This window comes from Temnothorax americanus, unplaced genomic scaffold, assembly GCF_048541705.1.
Source record: "Temnothorax americanus isolate GAGA-0224 unplaced genomic scaffold, ASM4854170v1 Scaffold45, whole genome shotgun sequence".
Classification (NCBI taxonomy): domain Eukaryota; kingdom Metazoa; phylum Arthropoda; class Insecta; order Hymenoptera; family Formicidae; genus Temnothorax; species Temnothorax americanus.
This window is the reverse complement of record NW_027509602.1, coordinates 884,591-903,584: the sequence shown is the minus strand read 5'-3', so window position 1 is coordinate 903,584 and position 18,994 is coordinate 884,591. Positions and strand designations below refer to the sequence as shown.

General features: G+C 40.1%; 2 protein-coding genes across 6 annotated transcripts in view; both read left to right on the top strand.

The window, feature by feature from the left end:
- The window catches only part of LOC143903258 (ubiquitin carboxyl-terminal hydrolase 48), a 57,008-nt gene extending 38,275 nt beyond the window's left edge, over nt 1-18,733 (top strand). For all 5 annotated transcript variants that reach the window (XM_077416710.1, XM_077416711.1, XM_077416713.1 and 2 more), the window contains 2 exons: nt 12,808-12,892; nt 18,163-18,733. In XM_077416710.1, coding sequence (XP_077272836.1) covers nt 12,808-12,892; nt 18,163-18,185 — 108 coding nt within the window. In that variant the 3' untranslated portion in view covers nt 18,186-18,733. The remainder of the gene's footprint in view (nt 1-12,807; nt 12,893-18,162) is intronic.
- LOC143903313 (uncharacterized) lies at nt 6,725-7,984 on the top strand. Its single transcript, XM_077416819.1, has 2 exons — nt 6,725-7,076; nt 7,189-7,984. Exons 1-2 carry the CDS (start codon nt 6,782-6,784, stop codon nt 7,398-7,400), a joined length of 507 nt encoding a protein of 168 aa, XP_077272945.1. The 5' UTR covers nt 6,725-6,781; the 3' UTR covers nt 7,401-7,984.
- Nucleotides 18,734-18,994: the final 261 nt, after the last annotated feature.

Here is an 18,994-nt window from a genome sequence, read left to right as displayed (position 1 = left end):
GACGCGTCTCCCTGGAACTTGGGCTCCTCCATGAATTTTTCGGGACGTTGCCCAATTCCCAGCTGCGTCCTATATGAGATTCGCCCCCGGGCATACGAGATTTTTTTTCTCTCCCGTCCCGTTCTCCCCCCAGGCCGCGATTCTCCTTTTTTTTCCTGTCCGCTCGGTTTCGGTCACTCGCGATTCTCGCCTCTCCTAGGCCACAGCCTAAGTTAATATTAATAGGGATATTTATGGCGCTGGGTCAACGGCGGTCGCGAACCGTAGCCACCGCCGGTGCGGTTAGAGAGAGAGTCGCTGATAAAAGGAAATCTGAAAATGCCGTGATTTATGAGCCCGATTCCTCTCCTCTCCCCTCCCCCACTCCGCCTTCGACGTCTCTCGTATCGTATATCGAGTTCCCTTAAACGCTGAATAAGTTATGATTGCAGCGAGAGGGCGGATGCTGCATTCTTATTTTGCATCGTGCTGCGAATGGGCACGTAGCGGAACTATGTGCTTCGAATGAAAGACATTCGATGAGGAGAACCTGCAATGTTATCGAGGATATTTCCATATTTGATAGAACTGTGATGTATAATAGCGAGAAACGATAATTATGTCAACTGGGTTACGTCAAAAGTGGCTGAAGCGCGCTCGAAATAGGGAGCGACGATTTAAAACCGAAGGCCGATTTCCGTGTAGCGTGTGTCGTGTAATCCCTGTCCACTTCAACCTTTCGCCCTCTCGCAGCGGTAACAACTAAGCTTCTGTTTGTTGATACTGACGGCTCGCTACGGCCGGCCAACCCACCGCCACCGTCGCGTCGGCGGGTTTAGCTTTCGGCTTCTCGGTGGCCTCTCTGTTTCTCTTCGTCAGCCGTCCTTCTCGATGTCCGTCCCCTCTCTTCTTGCCCGTCTCTCGTCTCGTCTCGTCTCATCTCGTCTCGTCTCATCTCGTTTCGTCCCCATCCCGTCCCCGTCCCCGTCCCGTTTCGTCTCGGCAGATGACGTGAGGAAGAGCTACTCTTTTCGCAGAGGGACATGTGGCGGCTCCTGAATGAGGGCCTCCTGCCGCCAGAAAGAGAGCACACTTTATTACGTCGGTCTCCAGGCATTTCGCCTCTCGACGTCCTATGAATTCCGTGTACTTCTCAGCGGTTCGATTAATCGAATTTCGATGGCGTAGACGCGACGCTTCGTAAGTGCTTCGGGCTCGGCAATCTTTTCAAGAGAGACATTTAACGTTTAAAATATCTCTCAAAAAATATCCCTTATTTGTAACTTTTTGCGTTTTAACTTTATTATGCTAAAAATGTCTTAAGACGAAGAAAATCGAATACTCGCCAATTGTGGGGTCATTGTCACTCGCGAGGCGCTAATCGAGACAGCTCGAAGTGGCGGAGGGACAAGACCCGGTTACACGGGCTTCCGTGGATGCCTTCTTTCATCCCGCATTCGGAGTGCGTGGAGTTACGGGGAGATATTTATGGAAACGCGTACACGTGTTCCCACATACGCCTCGGTTCTATGTTTGGCCGCGACGGCTAACCCTGAATTTCGTCGCTCCCTCCTTATGGCGCACGCACTTGGTATGCCAGCCTCTACAGGTTGCTCCTTCGAACAAGTGGTCTTGGGTGCGTGCCGATAATACCGGACACGTGGATCTCGTTAATCCCGGCCGCGGAATACTTCAAAACCCTTGCGATACGGGCCGGGAGGTCCTCCGCAGCACGACGACGACTTTTCGACGATATTTTAGAAGTTTGTCAAATTGTTGACATAGTCTGCTCTATATTAATATAAAATTACTTTATTGTTAAAAACAATTTAAAAAATCATTCTTTTTGATGATTTAAGGATGATTTTAGAATACTAAAAGGAATTTTTTTAAATAGTAGATGTTTGTTAGAAAAAAATTGATGGTTTGAATAAACAATTCTCTGATTATATTAAATTTTCTAGAACACTTGTGACGTATTGCAACGATAGATTAAGAAATATCGAAAACACGCAGGGAGCACCACTTCAACTTTAATCTACAGCAGCATGATCGAATTAGCAGACAAACAAATCATACGCTAAGGCGTTTCGCTATCGTAGACAACGTGGAGAGTGGCCGGTCACAATGCGGGGGCCTCCGACCGGACAATCCATTCTATCAGCGTGTGTGTCGCCTTTCGAGTCGCGGGAGTCGTTGCCTCGAGAGAAGGAAGATTTGTTCCCTAATGTAGTCACTGAGCCTCGGGGACGACTCGATGGGGTTTGCAAGTAGGCGTCTAGAAAGTGAGTAATGCTCACGACAAACGCAGCCCCCATGAGGTCTAGCGCGGCAAGGGAGGAAGAGAGGCTGACATAAGCGGGACAGAAAGAGAGAGTAAGAGAGAGTAAGAGAGAGAGAAGCGAGCTCCGTAGGGGTTGGCCCGAGAGAAGATCCCTGCAGATAGGGTGCTAAGCGACACGCTAAGACCACCCTGGACTATCCGAGCGTTTCCTCGAGGGGTGATTTCGCCGTTCTACTCTGCCTCGCCGCCTTCATCCATCTCTCTTTCTCTTTCTCGCAGTCGCGGAACTAAATCGCGCTCGCGATCTCTAACGCTCTGCAATTTGCCAGTTCTTCTCCCCTTCTACGTTACTTTGAGCAGAGGATACCGTATCGCGGGGAATAGCGAACCTGCCGCTGTGTGTGTGCCGTAGGATCGATGCGCAACTGAGAAATAACAAATATCGCAATATTTATTAGTCTTGAATTAAATATCTATATTTTGTCTATAAACGAACTAATTATTTTCTGTTTGATTGATTTTATATATACTTGCTTGTTCCGTTACATATTTAAATTCACCTGTTAAAAAACCGATTGTTAATCAATTTCACTATGGAGAACAAAAATGATGTACGCTAATCCGTTGCGAATAATAGATCGAGATATGCCATAATTATCAACAAGTAAATTGTGGAAGAATTATCGAATAATTTCTTTTGCTTGCCAAAATATATTTCACGTTTAGTGTTTGAATGGTTTATTTCCTTAGAATGTCTGCCTGTGAATAAACTCGATCAAGGAATGTATATAATTTCGCATTTTTCGATCGCAATCTGAAATCACAACATTCGTGACAAATACCTCGAAATATGGAGGACTTACAAACGTTATTATATTTCGTTGCTGCACGACTTTTGTTTCTCAGCGCGCGCGTGTCTGACATTTACTCGGCAGAAGTCTTCGCGCAACGCGCGCGATCGGCGCGTCGCTCGATTTCACCGAGTCGGGAAGCGCAAGCGACGACGAACACGACGGCAAAGAGCGTCGGTGCTCGGTGATGAAGGCAGTCTTTGTCCCTGGCGGAAGCATGGTCCGTTCTTTATGGACGACGTGGCCTAAAGTGCCGCGTCCGCGACGGTTCATTCGCCCGATCGGCAGCATATCTTTTCCAGTGTTCTCCATATTAGACGCGCGGTAATCCGTATCACGTACCGTTGTTTCTATCAAGCTACAAATTGATCATGTTGGATTCTTATCTCCATCATCGTCGACACTCGCTTTTATATCTGTACATGTAAGATCTATAAGATCTATATACATATCAAATGGATAAGATTCGTAAAATTATTTACGTTATTATAAGCGTGCATAAAAAAATGAAATTGAAATAAAAGTCTTTACATTCAACGTTTCGAGATCGCGTAGCACTGCCGTATCAGGTCTGCTCGGGATTCAGGTCAAACGTCATCGTGTGTTGCGGGGAAGAGGTTGGAAAAAAAATCCAGAAACGGGCGAGTGTGTTGGCCTAGCCCGTTATCCAATCGAGCGGAAAACTCATCAGTCACTTCTCACACAACACCTCCGCAATGTCAGTGACCGTCTAAAAAGCGCGTCCCTCCCCGCCTAATCTCCACTTCCTTTTCTATCGTCTACAGTCCTCCTTTCTCCACGTTTTTTCCCTTTTATTCTTCACGTTTATATCGGCGTTTACGTTCACGCTATCACGCGATGATAGATATCCGGAATTACATTCGCGTTGTTTTACGGGGATCGTCGATATCTCGTGCAACGGTAAAAAAAATAAAAAAATTTTATAAATAAATTTCTTATACGTTAGATTTAACATTCATTTGAGATATAATTTAGATTAAGAATGATATTGTCCGGGAGCGTGGAACACCTGAAAGACACCTTGCAGTTATGTTGAATGTTTTGTTTGTATTTTGTGACTGTCGGCAGGAGCGCTGCATCGTTTCCGTAAGCCAGTAAACGTAGAAAGAGACGGTATATAAAGACATTCACCACGTAACGGATCCGGTCTACCGAAAAGCGTGACCCTTGAAAATAATTTGAATAATTACCAGCAAGTTTTTCATCGAGGATGCTAAACAGCTGTAATCTGCCGTCTTTCTCGGTCCTTTCTCGGAACGAAAGACAATGCGAAGTGCCCTTAATTTACTTAAAAGACCTTCAGAAAGCTATTTTTTTTGCCGCGCCCGTTGATAACGTTCAGCTTAGGTTCCCTTCGTTTTCATAATTGTACTAAATATGGAGTAATTTTGATTTTACATTGCAGTAAAATTTCCATGTATATATTTCATAAACAGATGAACGAAAACAAGTTTTAGAACTCGCGTAATTACACCATAATAAAAAAAAAAAAAACAGTTGTTTAGTTTGTTGCAGATATATTCGGATAATTCATAAGTATTAACGATATCTCTCGTCATATTGGGACAATTCTTAGCGGGACGTCCCGAGGTTCAAATATTAACAGACGCGTTGCTTGCATGGAATCCCGTGAAGCACGTACGGTTTCTATTAAAGACAAGATACCCCCTTTTCGCAAAACACGCGAGTGCCAGTGGGGATGACTCGAGGCAAGCCCCCGGTAATAATTCCTCCGCCGAATTAGCGCCATAAGTTTGGGCGCCGCGACAGCCACGGAGACAATATTAATCTACTTTGAATTTATGCACTCCGCGGTTTTCCACCGACCTAGCTTGTATTAAGTCTCTTCCTGTAGCTTTTTCCCGTTTTTCCACGAAAACCTCCTATGACGTAAAAGTTTTTTTTCTTTTTCGAAAACGAACGAGCTGAGATGTTGGTCGCAAAAGGTTTTCCTGATCTCCCTATTGCTCGGTCGCAAATATACATTTTGGATTTTGCAAATAAACGTATCTCGATCTTTGTACATATTTTAACATGAATCCCAGAGTTTTTATTTTTTTTTCTGTCTTGATCGTAGAAGTTTAGAAATGTACATGTAACGCGTTTTCTCCGTACTGTCTACATTGAGAAAAAATTTGATTTTAATGAAAATGCGAGATAAATTAACTTTTCTCGGTTAAAAATTGAAGGAAGCTAGATGCGCTGAGAGAATTGCCGTTATGTCGGTTTATTAACTCTGTGGCTCGTACTATTAAGACGTGGTTGAGCAGGCGGAGGAGAAAGAGGAGGTAAGATTCACCCTCACCGTGCAGACAGATAAATAACTCAGGACAGCCTGGGAATAACTTAAGACTTCTACTCTAATGATATTTGAGTAAATCCAAAAGATACTCACTCTCTCGCGTGGTGAGAACGTTTGATATTCCACGTGTGCCTTTATATTTAAAGCGTATGTGTTTAATCATATACATCTTCACAAAATTAGATATTAGTAATTTGAAAAAGAGAGAAAGAAAATATGTGATATTTTTCTGAAACGAACCAAACTGTATACGTTAATTTGAAATACAAATCTCGTAAATTATCTATAATGTTGATTAACGAATTATCCTTTCAATGAAACAAGATGCGTTTGTTCTTATCATAACTGTTAATCATTTAGCATGATTATAAGATAGCTTTATGCTTCTTTTTTATTATCAAGATACGTGTATTTGCATAATTTCCGCGTCTATACCATTCCGCGGATTTTTTCTTTTCGATCGCAAACATCCCGAGCAAAAAAACCCGCGTGCATTTGCTCTCCAAAGCGACGCTAGAAACACGTAAAGCATGCGATAGCCCCGGTATATCTCGATCTTCGCGAAGGAAAAAGCGCGCATTGCGCCGCGCCGTACCTTAAACCGTGCATTAACCTGGAAATAAACGGGGTGCCGCGTTCGACGTAGCACATACATTATGCGCGCCGAACTGCGCCGCGTTCCAGCATTTTAGCCGCATCTCCTCGCGAGCGCGCACCGTCAGCAGCTCGCGTCCGAGGCATTTCTCTCGGTGAGTCCCGGCCGGTGAAAAAAAAGGGTTCTATGTTAAAGCCGAAGACCGCGGGACCGGGCTCGCTGCCGGGGATTAAGACATTCTCGGGCTAATAATTTTCATGCCCGGCCATGAAATGTTTTGTCCGCGTCCGCCCTGCCTTTCTTCCGCGCGTTTCGCGGCCGGCAGACAGCGGCGGGCGCGCGAACCGTGCCGCGGCGAGCCGCGAAAATCGTCGCCGGCACCGGGCGACTATTAAGGACGTTCTCTTGTGATAGTCCCTCTCAAAAGTTCCGCGCGCCGGGCGAAAGAAACTGCTGTACGCAGCGCCTCTCTGGAGAGGGAAACTTTTTACTATGACTGTACGCGCACACATAGCGACGCTCTATCTGTATATACGCCCATACTAGCTTACGTCGAGGATACGACAACACTGCGCCTCAAGCTCAGAGTTGCGCGCGCAGTAAAAGCAACGAATGTATAGCCGCCAAGCTCCGAGCCTAACCTCTATCATCCTGTGTTGTGTAAAAAATTCCACTCAATTTCGCATTTTCAAACGGCAGGTTTGCCAGGAAAAAGGCAGAAGAGAGTAAAAAAAAAGAAACTTACAGCCATGTCTGCAGTTAAAAAAAGACGTATTCAGAATATTTTATGTGAATGCGATGAAAATGTCTGTGAGGGGAAACGCATCGTAGACCTCAAAGTACTTGCAAAAAATTTGAGATGTTCGAAGTGCAATGAATACCTATACTTAGATAAAGTCTTGAAAGAAAAATATACAGGACTTGATTCTACTTTAATTATCTGTTGTGAATGCAAAAGAATTAATGAAGTTCGTACCAATAAAGAGCATGAGTGTCAAGCTCAACAACGTATTTACTCTGACATCAATTCAGCAGCTGTATTTGGTAAGTCCGTTGTTACTTTTAGATACATAATAATTCATCTGTTATAAAGTTGAATACATTATTTAAATATTAATTATATATATTGAAAATAACCTCAAATGCTCTTTGACAGGTGCTGTACATTCTGGTATGGGCTGTACTGGATTGAATAAGTTACTGGCTGTTATGAATATCCCAACAATATCAAATGACTTGTACAAACGGTACGAACGAGAAGTAGGACCAGCAATTGAAAAGGCTGCAAAAGAAAGTTGTAGACGAGCTGCAGAAGAGGAGAGACGTCTTGTCATCCAGAATGTCAAGAGATTATGTGAAGAATTGTAATTAATACTTTTTTTACAGTAATTACATAATTGTAGTTATACAACATGCATGCAAGAACATAATTGTAAATAATCAACAGCTTTTTATGATTAAGGTAACATAAAAGAAGGAAAAAATTTTTTTTGGTCAGAATGTTACCTTAAGCTAATGAAAAATGTTTAAATGTATTCTACTATATTTTTAGAAATATTACATAATAAGATTATTATTCTAATGAAAAAGTTAGAAGTATCAATAGTACTGTATGTTCTTCGATTACTCTGATATGTACCAAAAATGTACTGTATATATATATAACAATCTATTTTACTGACTTGTGTCAAAAATGTGTAGACGCATAGAAAATTATTATAAGATGATTTCTTCGATTACTCTGATTTGTACCAAAAATGTACTGTACGTATAACAATGTATTTTACTGACTTTAATCTTATTTTATTTTGAAGAAATCATCCATCGTGTGATCCTAAAATTTACACTATTTTTTTATATCTACTTTTTAAGTACACGAAATCATAAATAAAATCTTCATTGTGATCTACTTCATTTTGTATGTTTTTATAATTTGCTATTTATTTACTTTTTTATAGGCCGCCAGAAATAGTTGATGACATCTATCCTAATTTACAAATCCTTGAATCCTCCGACATCAATAATAATCTAAATTGTGAGTTGGATGCAGCATTATTAGATATAGTAAATATTATAATTTCATACGACATGGGATGGACCAAGAGAGGCAATGGAAGAAGCTACGATAGCCTTAATGGTTATGGAATAATCATCGGATTTTTGAGTGGAAAGATTCTGGATTATGCTACTCGCAATAGGAAGTGTGCATTATGTGACCGGGGACATGATAAAGCAGATCATGACTGCCGCAAAAATTATCACGGAAGCGCAAAAGCTATGGAGGCGGATGCTGGAGCGCAACTGATTAATCACAGCCAAGTACTAAAAGATGTAGGCTTGAAAGTTCGAGTTGTTATTGGCGACGAGGATAGTAGCACAATAGCAGCTGTGCGAAAAGAAAATTCCGAAGTTATATACAAATTAGCAGATAAAAATCATTTAGTAAAAAATTTCGGAAAAGAATTGTACGAGTTAGTAAAAAGTCATAAAGAATTAAATAAAAAAGGTGCAATTCCACATTTAAAAAAATGTTTTGCTTATGCAATCTCGCAGAACAAAGGCAAAACTGCAGAGCTTGCAAGTGCCATCCGGAGTATTCCCGATCACATTTATAATCAACATGAAAATTGCGGTAACTGGTGCAGGCGGGGAAATAATTCCGGAGCACAAACAATACAGCTAAAAGATGAAAAATTATATGCAGCCTTATATGCGTTGTTTTCTAAATACGCTAATAACGCTCGAAAGTTTTCTGTCGCAGCTTCTAGTCAGGCAAATGAAAGCGTAAATAATATTATAGCCCACAAAGCGCATAAAAACGTATGTCACAGTAAAAGCGCTGCAGCAGATTTCCGTGTTGCGAGTGCAGTATGCACAAAAAATGACGGCGAAGCTTCAATTTTAGATATTAAAAAAAAATTGCAATTGTCACCGGGCACTCACACAGCTAAATATGCTATTACATATGATAAGAAAAGAAGGGCAAGAGCAATAAGAGAATCTACTAAAGAAAAAAAATTACGGAGACTTGAATTAGTAATAAAGAGAGAACAGTTAAGAAAAAAAATGGAGAGTTCAGAAGGTGTAACATATAAATCGAATTGTGGTATGAATGTATCGAATTGTGGTATGAATGTATCGAATTGTGGTATAAATGTATCGAATTGTGGTATGAATGTAACACCTACACAAACAACTGTTACCGAATCAGTATTTTTTGCTTATAATGTAATTTATTTTGATCTTGAAACTGGTGGTCTAAGTATGACTGACGACATTTTACAAATAGCTGCAATATCAGAAAATCGCGAATTCAATGTTTATGTAACCCCGACGCAACCTATCTCACCTGCTGCAATGAATATAACAGGTTTAAGTATTATAGAAGGACATTTGCATTTAAATAATGAAATAGTTTCCACGATTCATATAAAAGATGCTTTAATTGCTCTTAATCGATTTTTAAGTTGTTCAGAGAAAATGAATGTACTCGTCGCACATAACGCTAAGTTCGATGTTCCGCGACTACTCAGAGCAATGGTTAAAAATAATGTTCACTTAGATCTTACTAATATAGTTGGATTTGTTGACACGTTGACAGTTTTCAAAAAAGCTTTTCCAGAACGGAAAGGTCCAGGATTGTTTAAATTGTCAACATTAGCTCAAGACATTTTAGGTCCTGACGTTCTGGAAAACTTTCATAATGCAACTTTCGATGTTTCAGTTCTTCAGAAGTTAATTAAATTTCTTAAAAAAGAAGATGATTTATTAAAATACATGAAACCATACGAAACTTGTCTATCAGATCAATTAGAATATGATACCATTAAGGCAAATTTAGAAAAGTTACATTTATTAAAAGGTGTTGTTTCCCGAGATTTATTGAAAAGGATGGCGAAACAAAATATCAGTTTTGAGAACTTGAAAGAAGTGTATAAAAATGGAGGAGAAAAGGCTGTGTACACTTTTTGCACTGCAAAATGTGAAAATGGAAAACCAAAAATTACGAAAAATAAAAAAGCTATAAATAAAATTATTACTAAGTTAATACAATATGGTTCACATTTTGCAGTGTAAAAAGTGTACACACCCTCTTCTCCTCCATTTTTAGAAATAAAATAAAATGTGATAGAAAACTAAAATGGTGATAGAAAACCAAAAATTACAAAAGATAAAAGCGCTTAGAAATAAAATAAAATATGTTACATATTGTAATAAATAAGAATAAAATAAAATGTTACATTCTGAATATTCTGATTATAATCCACATTACCAATATTGTAATAGATAGTTTTTATTTTTCTATTCCAGTTATAAATAAATTTTTTATTCACAAAATGAAGGTCAATTATGTATAAATCATTTTATTTATTTTCTGAATACGTTTTTTTTTAACTGCAGACATGGCTGTAAGTTTCTTTTTTTTACTCTCTTCTGCCTTTTTCCTGGCAAACCTGCCGTTTGAAATGCGAAATTGAGTGGAATTTTTTACACAACACAGAATGATAGAGGTTAGGCTCGGAGCTTGGCGGCTATACATTCGTTGCTTTTACTGCGCGCGCAACTCTGAGCTTGAGGCGCAGTGTTGCCGTATCCTCGACGTAAGCTAGTATGGGCGTATATACAGATAGAGCGTCGCTATGTGTGCGCGTACAGTCATAGTAAAAAGTTTCCCTCTCCAGAGAGGCGCTGCGTACAGCAGTTTCTTTCGCCCGGCGCGCGGAACTTTTGAGAGGGACTATCACAAGAGAACGTCCTTAAGACGATCCTCCCGCGCTCGTCGACGAGCGATCGCGACGATTTTCGTATACGGATCCGCGGCATTTTCTGCGGACAATAGGTGTCAGTCGGGGAGAACGCAGTGCCCGGAGGTGCACGGTTCGAGCCCCGAGTCTACAATTATGAGCCATACCACGTCGGAGCGAGGTCTCATAACGAACTCACTATATTGCCGAGCATTTCAAAACTGGCCTTATACCCGTGTAGAGAGAACGCTCTTTACCTGGTTTCTCCCTTCCTTCGTCCTCCTCTTTACGCGTTCTCCAGCGTGCGGCCGAAGACGAGGGACGAAGGGGGGAAAACGCGCGCCAGGGAATAGAAGGCCCAAGAATAACGTTTGGCGATGAAAGAAAGGAACTTCGGAGAATCCGTACCACGGAGACTATGCACTCCCGTCGCCAGCGGCCTCGATTGGAAGCGTCGACGGACGACGATGACGTTGGAGTAGACTTACAGCTTTACAACGCCGCGCGATCGCTATTATACGATCGAAAATTATTGGCGAAGAGGTTTTCGATGCGCAGTCCCCGTTAATTGAGAAAGTCAATTTTTCGGATAGGTTTTGAGAGATTTTAGAATTTTTTATTGGAACTAATATTTGCCATATAATTTGATATTTTAATAATATAATTTTCATTATTAGATTCACGTACGCACGCGTATTTATTTTTTATCTATTAGTTTGATTTAGCGTTAAGACTCGGTTCACTTCAAGTATTATTTTTCAGGTATCGATAGGCTATATAGGCGCATACGTATATGCAGAAAAGTTTAACATACATCCTACAATTTTACGCCACGATTGTACTTACCCCTAATCGGCCTTGCTTTATTTTCGTAACCGCGTTGTATATTTCACGTTGCCTTTGACTATCCGCTCCGGCCGCCGCGATGATCTCTCGTCGTGGCGAATCTCTGGGATCATATACTTGAAAATAAATCACATTGCACAGAGGATGCTGCGGCCGGCAGGAAACATCGACCAGATGTGAGTCCGCTATACCGACGTCGCGCGAGACACGTGTGTCCAAGTTATCGGAGGGAGAGAGAGAGAGAGAGAGAGAGAGAGATGACACCCGCTATATTTAGTTCTATGGGAAAAAGGGTTTCGGAGGCGTGTAATCACACCTACGCGGGTGCCGCTTACTCGCATTCTCATGCCGACTTTTTAAACGATTAGAAATTCTTTTTTCTTCCTTAATGTGACGTATCGCTTTTTTTTTTAACAAACTCGGTGGTTTTTATTATGAGAATTGGTCTTGTCAAATAAGGATATCATAATTTAAGTTATGTCAAATGAAGTTGATCTAATTAATTATTGATCTTGTATCTTGTGTTGATCTTACGTACTATTATATCGATGTGTACACCCGCACGTACCTAATTTATGAAAATTTATTTGTTAATTTATTTTTTAACACGCTTACAGGTTAGATGAGCGACGTACGGTTTATTTTACTCCCGCGTCTTTTTACACTTTGTTATACGTATAGTTTTTCAATAGTGTTAACATTATTTTATGTTACAGTGCAGTATATAATATCAACCGTATGTATCGTAATAGTTTACACGTTTACACGAAATGTATAGTCGTGTAATTATATATAGAGGGGCGCGTAGATTGGTGGATCACATGTGCTTCGAGAAGACGCGTGGGAAGACGCTGTTATAGCCGTTGGCAGCTGTTCACACGTGTAGCCGATGCTCAAATTTAATACGGATCATTCTGCTTCCTCCAAAGCCAATGCTCCAAATAAAATAATATAAAACATTTTTGTTATATTATATTGCTTTGGTTAAAAAAGTCGAATTATTATTCATCACGAGTTATGAGTACGTGTATTATGCACAAACATTTATTACATACCTAAGAACGTATACATACATCGCTTCTGCATTTTGAAGCTGATTAGCAACCAATAGTTTGTAATAAAAATAAGAGCTTTTGTTCTTACGACTGTTGTTAATAACGTATCGTGAACATCTATGATTTCAGATTGACGCGCCGTTAGAAAATGAGACCGACGTCGAGTCCGATGCGCATAATTTCGATTCTTTATCGCCAGAGAAGGGCTTCAAGGGTGAGTGAGAACAAATTTGTGGAATCTACTTTTCTCTTCTTCTTCCTCTCGATAGGTGTTTTAGAGATATAGAGCACATGCATATGTATGTTATACAATGTGTGCACATATATGTGTAGTATATCGTAAAATTTGTGAATCAGGTTTCAAGACCAGATATGTTACGTTGCGTTATATTAGTTTGCAATTATGATTACTCGTTGCTCACGCTTGAGACTCGATGTGCGCGCTCGATTATGCGACTCGGGAGCGTGGGATAGTTACGTTAACGATATGCAAGCGCGCGTATCATTTATAATACTATACTATATAATTTCGCGAAAGAGCGGAGATTTCTCTCGCGTAGCCGAAGATCGGAGGCGACGAGGATCCTCTGGCGGGAGGCTGAAATTAAGGCATTCGTCGTAGAAACACATACACCGTATATATATACATATATACGAACGAAGCCAATCCACTTAAGGCGCCGCATCCCTCCGTCATTCTCCCTCCCTCTCTCCCTTTTACTCGCGCCAGGGGTGGTCGGTAAGGTTTTGTTCTCGAACAAAAATCTGACAAATATGCCGCGATTTGCCGAAGAATGGAGGCGAAGTGCACCACCCTCGCCCCGTGCCCGACCCCCCTCCTGTCGTAGTAACTTCCACCAAGGTCCAAGCATCCTAACCCACCCTTCACCCTTTCCCCTTTCTTATTCTCCCGTTCTCTCTTAGATTTCCGTCTTCTCTTCCCGATCCCTCGTCGTCGCTCGGCCCTCCTCTCGAGAGACAGAAAGAGAGAGAGAGAGAGCGGGGGAAGGCAAACGGTGACTCTTAAATTACTTAGACCGAACAAAATGTAACAAATGACTGCGAATCGAGCCACTTATGCGATATTGGCCCATCACCACCATCCACGTATATTGATACGTCGCATTAGGGCTAGCCGACACCCTTCGCCATGCCGACTGACTATCTCTCGGTTTCCTGTATTCCGTTTTCGAGGGAAAAGAGCCTTATCGTCAGAGGCTTCATTCGCTCTGCAAACAGGCCATCCTCGATCCGACCTGTTTCGGTAACAAACAAATCTTATTTTCGCTAATTCTTTCTCTCTTTCTGACTCTCTCGGCTTCATGATTTTCCGATCGTGTTCGAACAAGACGAACGATGCAGTCGATCTTCAAAAAAATAATGAAGGTATAAAGCAGCCGCCATTCCGGAGAGTTTCTCACGAAAGATCTGCAGTTTCGGGCCCTCGCCGAATATCGGCTTCCTCTTTTCCTGCCCGCGTGCGCGCGCGCGCTCCTCGCCGAGTCCTTTCGTTATTAATGGTTTTCGCGAACTAGGTTCATTAAGGAGCTCACGAAACTCGACGGCGGCGCATTCATGAGAGCGCGCCACCCCTTCCAGTTCTCACGGGATGAGGGGTGGATGTCGGGTACGTGCGAAGTGTCGAACGGGATGCTCGTGTAAATTAGTAGTATATATTAGCCTCACGCTCTTTTCTTTCGTTTTTCGAATATTTCTTACCGTTGCCATTTTTTGCGGTCAATATAATATCAAACGCGCGTTACGACATATATTTTTGTTTCGCAAAACTTTCATATTATTGTCATCTTTTACATCTCAAAAAACGAAAAATAATTGTATGGATATATTACATATGTATAACGTTATTGAACGTGACTGATGTTTTATACCATTTATTTCCTTAATATTAACATTTAAAGATTAACATTCTAAGTAATAAGTATTTTACATTTTACTTCACATTACGGCAATGTTTTAATTATTATGATATTCGGTTAGATTTAATAATAAGCAAATCTTAATTATTAAATAATAAAATCTCTTTTGCGACGAACGGAAACTGTTATTCCGCGCGACGAAGGAGATACGCAGAATCGCCGGCATGTAAACGGATATTGAGGGAAAAACGGCGCGATAGTTTGATGAATGAAGTCGTAATGAAGACATTAACGCGTCCGTTGCTCGCGCTAACGCAAGGCAGAAGAAAAGGGCGACGCACCTGTCACCAATGCGCTCAATTACGCGCACTCGACTTCGAGGCGCGGATTATATGCGCCGAATTCTATAAAAGAAAAAGAAGAAGGCATCGCCTTCCTCGACTTTTTTCTCCGGCTCTCTCATCATCTCCCCGCTACCTCCGGCACAGGCTGGAATTATGCTAGAACACGAGGTAATGCAATAATAAGTATAAGTTAGCTCAGAAACCGGAGTCCCGCGAGAACGAAGGAGACCGGCGAACGAGCGAGAAAGAGAAAAAGAAAGTCATAGAACGGGAGAGAGAAAAGGAGAGAAAGACAGCATTTTCAGTACCTGCTAATTTATATCATTTAAGATGGGCCCTGAGCATATATCCACACCGTGCCATTTGAAAAGAGAGAGCAATCATATTTTTACCGGTACAAGAGTCGGATTCGTTTACGCTCGCAGCGCGATCATTTTTCGAAGATTTGCCCTCGTAATATCGAATGACACAGACATTCGTACGTGCTTTAAGGCTCTTGCACAATGCCAGGCAACAGGCAATAGGAACAGGGAATATAGAAATAAGAAATCGTGTATAAATGAGGAATAAACAGTGACACAGGCAACAGATCCGTCATGTTGTGCAAGAATCTTCATTGTCTTGATTTTCGGTTTTATTGGTACACACGTGAATGCGTCACGATAGCTGACAGAGCGCTCAGAATCGTCCGCGGAAATCCATCTCGCCCGTGGATCCGGCATAAACGCGTCGACCGCTCGCGCGTAGAGCGACTTGGAGGCCAACGCCGCTCTTTTTTGCTATTAGCTAAGTATACCGCCTCTGGCTTATGTTAAGCCTCGGTAATTATTTGTCACAGTCAGCTACGACGAGAGACAGACAGAAGAAGATGTGACGAGGCAAGGGGAGGACGAAGGGGAGACTTTCTCTCTCGGTTCTTCAGCGCGATAGGAAAGAGTCTCATTGATCGCAGTACAATTAATTATTTCCTTCTACATCTCTACGTTTTTTTTTCTCTTCTTTGTTTTCAAATATATATTCTTTTTACGTATCGAGAAAGAGACATCATTGATTAATTGAACTCTCTTAATTGAGATATCTTATATGAATGAATTCGCTGAGTGCATGTGTTGAAAATTCGTTAAATTATAATAAATAGATATCGATTTGCATTTCTTTTTTAATTTAAATTATATACATCTTATAAATGTATAGATGTATTAAAAATATATTTTTATTAATTTATATAATTTATAAACACACGTTTTTCGAAAGCAAACCATTTAATTTCGAGTATATGCGGTCATGCAATATAATTTGCTGTTGATTGTCGATTTGATTTTTGTATTACTTAAATGTGCTTGAGCATAGCTTTCGTGATAATCCTCGATTTCATGCAGCTTTAATCTCTTCTCCTGCAGCACATTTACCCCCTCCGCCCCATCATTTTCGGCGCCGTTCTCATCCTTAATGTGATTTTAAGCAGCGCCACGAGCAACACCATCGACTAGAGTTAGAGGATATCTGTGGCTATACTTGCGAATTGTTCCTTTCACTTGTGTCCGTCCTTCTAGCGTCGCGTGCTTTATCTCTACGGAAAAACGTGAATAAGGCAATTGTGAAACAGTTAAAAACGTTAATTCCATCTTTCAGCGACTATTTACGCCAACATTTAATCTTATGGCTTTTTTATACAAGAGTGTTATTCTTTTATTACGTTTGAAGTATACTTTATGTATACTTTTTTTTATTTGACTTTATTTGGCGCATTTCTTCACGAGAAAATATCTTATTATTTTTCTTGTTGTCGTTTCTAATCTGAATATTTTGCGGACTATGAATATCAGCAGAATTTTGTTTCTCTTGAAATTTACATCACTGTCTTTGTACATTCAATTGTTAAATACTCATACTTTACGGAGAGCTTGAGATGATTTAATTTATTTATTACCGGATCGCTGAAGATGGCTCAAAATATAGCCGAAACTAGTACGATTTATAATTTGTCTTAAATTATGAATTGAATATTACACAATAATACATAACGTAAACTCATGCACAAATAACGTTTAACTCTCATAGCCTGCTTTTCCTTTTCACTCGTTACTTTTAATATTGAGAGTATTTAGTTAATAATATCTTATTATTTTTCATTATATTTTTGCTTCTGTATTCTAAATTAGGAATCGGAAATACATGATTTCTGCTGGTAAGCACTTCGCTACGAGCCCATAATCCGTACACGTCAACTGAAACGGCCTTACGTTTCCGCATTACTCTAGGAAATCATTCTGTGGATAGATAAGAAAGAAGAACGGACGCGAAAGGGTAGACTCCATTCTCCGCATAGCGTGCGGAAAAATGTTTCACGAGGGTCAGTCATGCGTAAGGCGTTTCGTCCTACACAGTTCGTCAATCCGACGTTCGACGTGTATAGACGAGAGACGAACACGTCTACAAGCCATACATACGATCGTTTATATACAAATCTTGATGGGATCCACCCTCTATGAAACAACGGAGCGAGCTTTGATCGACTCGCTTGGCTTATTTTCTATAAAGAAAATTCCCTTCGGACTAGAAGAAAGTTTGCGCGGGGGGAATAGAAATAAAGAAAGAGGAAAGATATAGAGGAGACGGGCGGAACGCAAAAAGCGACAAGCAATTTGGTCTCTTGTACGGAAAAAATGTGACGTTTAATATATATGAAGTTAATATAGAAACGAAAATTTTACAGAGAACGAGGATGTATGTCGGAGATATCGAGCTAATGTTTATTTCGTGCATGCTATATTAATGCTTAACGTTATTATTCCTACATATGTTTCAGTGAGAATCTTTTAATTTCTTGATATGTACGACCACTTTTTGTAATGGGAATGTAAATGGAAATACCGCTTGTGTTTGTTAACGCTTACATTAACTGTACTAATTTTCAGAAGAAAGAGGTGTTGAAAGATGCTTTTTGTAATATCTATTAATTTATTGCTAATAATGAGGAATTCTTAAGATGCTTAATAGCAAGAAGCCGATTAGATGAGCTATTAATAGCAGTTTCAGCATGTGAGAGATATATAGCATTTCAGCCTTGGCAAGATCGAGTAGGAAGCAACGCGCGGGTCGACGTGTCGCTATAGTGTTTAGAACCCACACGTTGATATTATAAGCTAGCATTCAGATGTCTGACGACCGAAAACTGTCCTATTTATTATTCTGTGTCGTGTATTCACGCGCGTGTCGGTCGTTATTCGCCTCTTAAGGTTTCTATGTGATTTTTGTTTCAGGAACGGAACTGGTGCCGAGCTGATCTGTATGAACATAATGTAGCAAATTTCCTTTAACGTTTAATAATAGCCGATTTAATGCAAGATATTTTTATACACAATCTATACATTAATGTATATACATATATATCTCTCTCATACATACATATTAAATATATAAATATTTGATCCTTATATACACGCATCCGTTACCGACAAATTGTGGAAAAGAGTATTCTATGCTGTTGTGTCTTTACAAAACTTACTGCTGTATGATCTATTTGTTAAGAAAAGTAGTGACGATCAGATTTGTAAGGGAAAGATGCTGAAGGTAGTGGAGACAAAGATCGTAAAAGGCTTGTTGATTTATACATTAGTACAATAACTTTGTAATTCATTAAATTTCTGTGCGATTGAAGAAATAAAGTAGAAACGTGGACATGCTTCCTCTTTCCTCGATTTATAAATGTTTGTTTATGATCGAAATTGTCCATATATCCATCCCGAATGTACATTAACGCGAAAATTTTAATGATAGTTTTATATAGATCATGTATTTAATTCGTTTGTATAAATATATGGCTTGATAATACGATTGAAATATTTATTGCTACTGTGTTTGATTCCATGGTTTTTGCACATTGTCTATATGTATTTAATTTATTTTATTTTATTTAAGCACATATCTCCACAGCACGATACGCATTTCACTAAATATAGCGACTTTGCTGCGTGAAGGCAGGCGAGAAACCGTATTACATAATCAATCTATTTACATATTATAGTTAATAAAGAAAAACAAGATCTTTATTTTATATATGTTCTACGATTTCGTTTAACGTGCGCAGTAGAA

What these genes read in the sequence shown, in the direction of transcription:
- LOC143903313 (XM_077416819.1), top strand. Translation starts at nt 6,782, where the DNA reads ATGTCTGCAGTTAAAAAAAGACGTATTCAGAATATTTTATGTGAATGC. An exon ending in CAATTCAGCAGCTGTATTTG is followed by an intron (nt 7,077 to 7,188) that starts GTAAGTCCGTTG and finishes GCTCTTTGACAG; the next exon opens with GTGCTGTACATTCTGGTATG.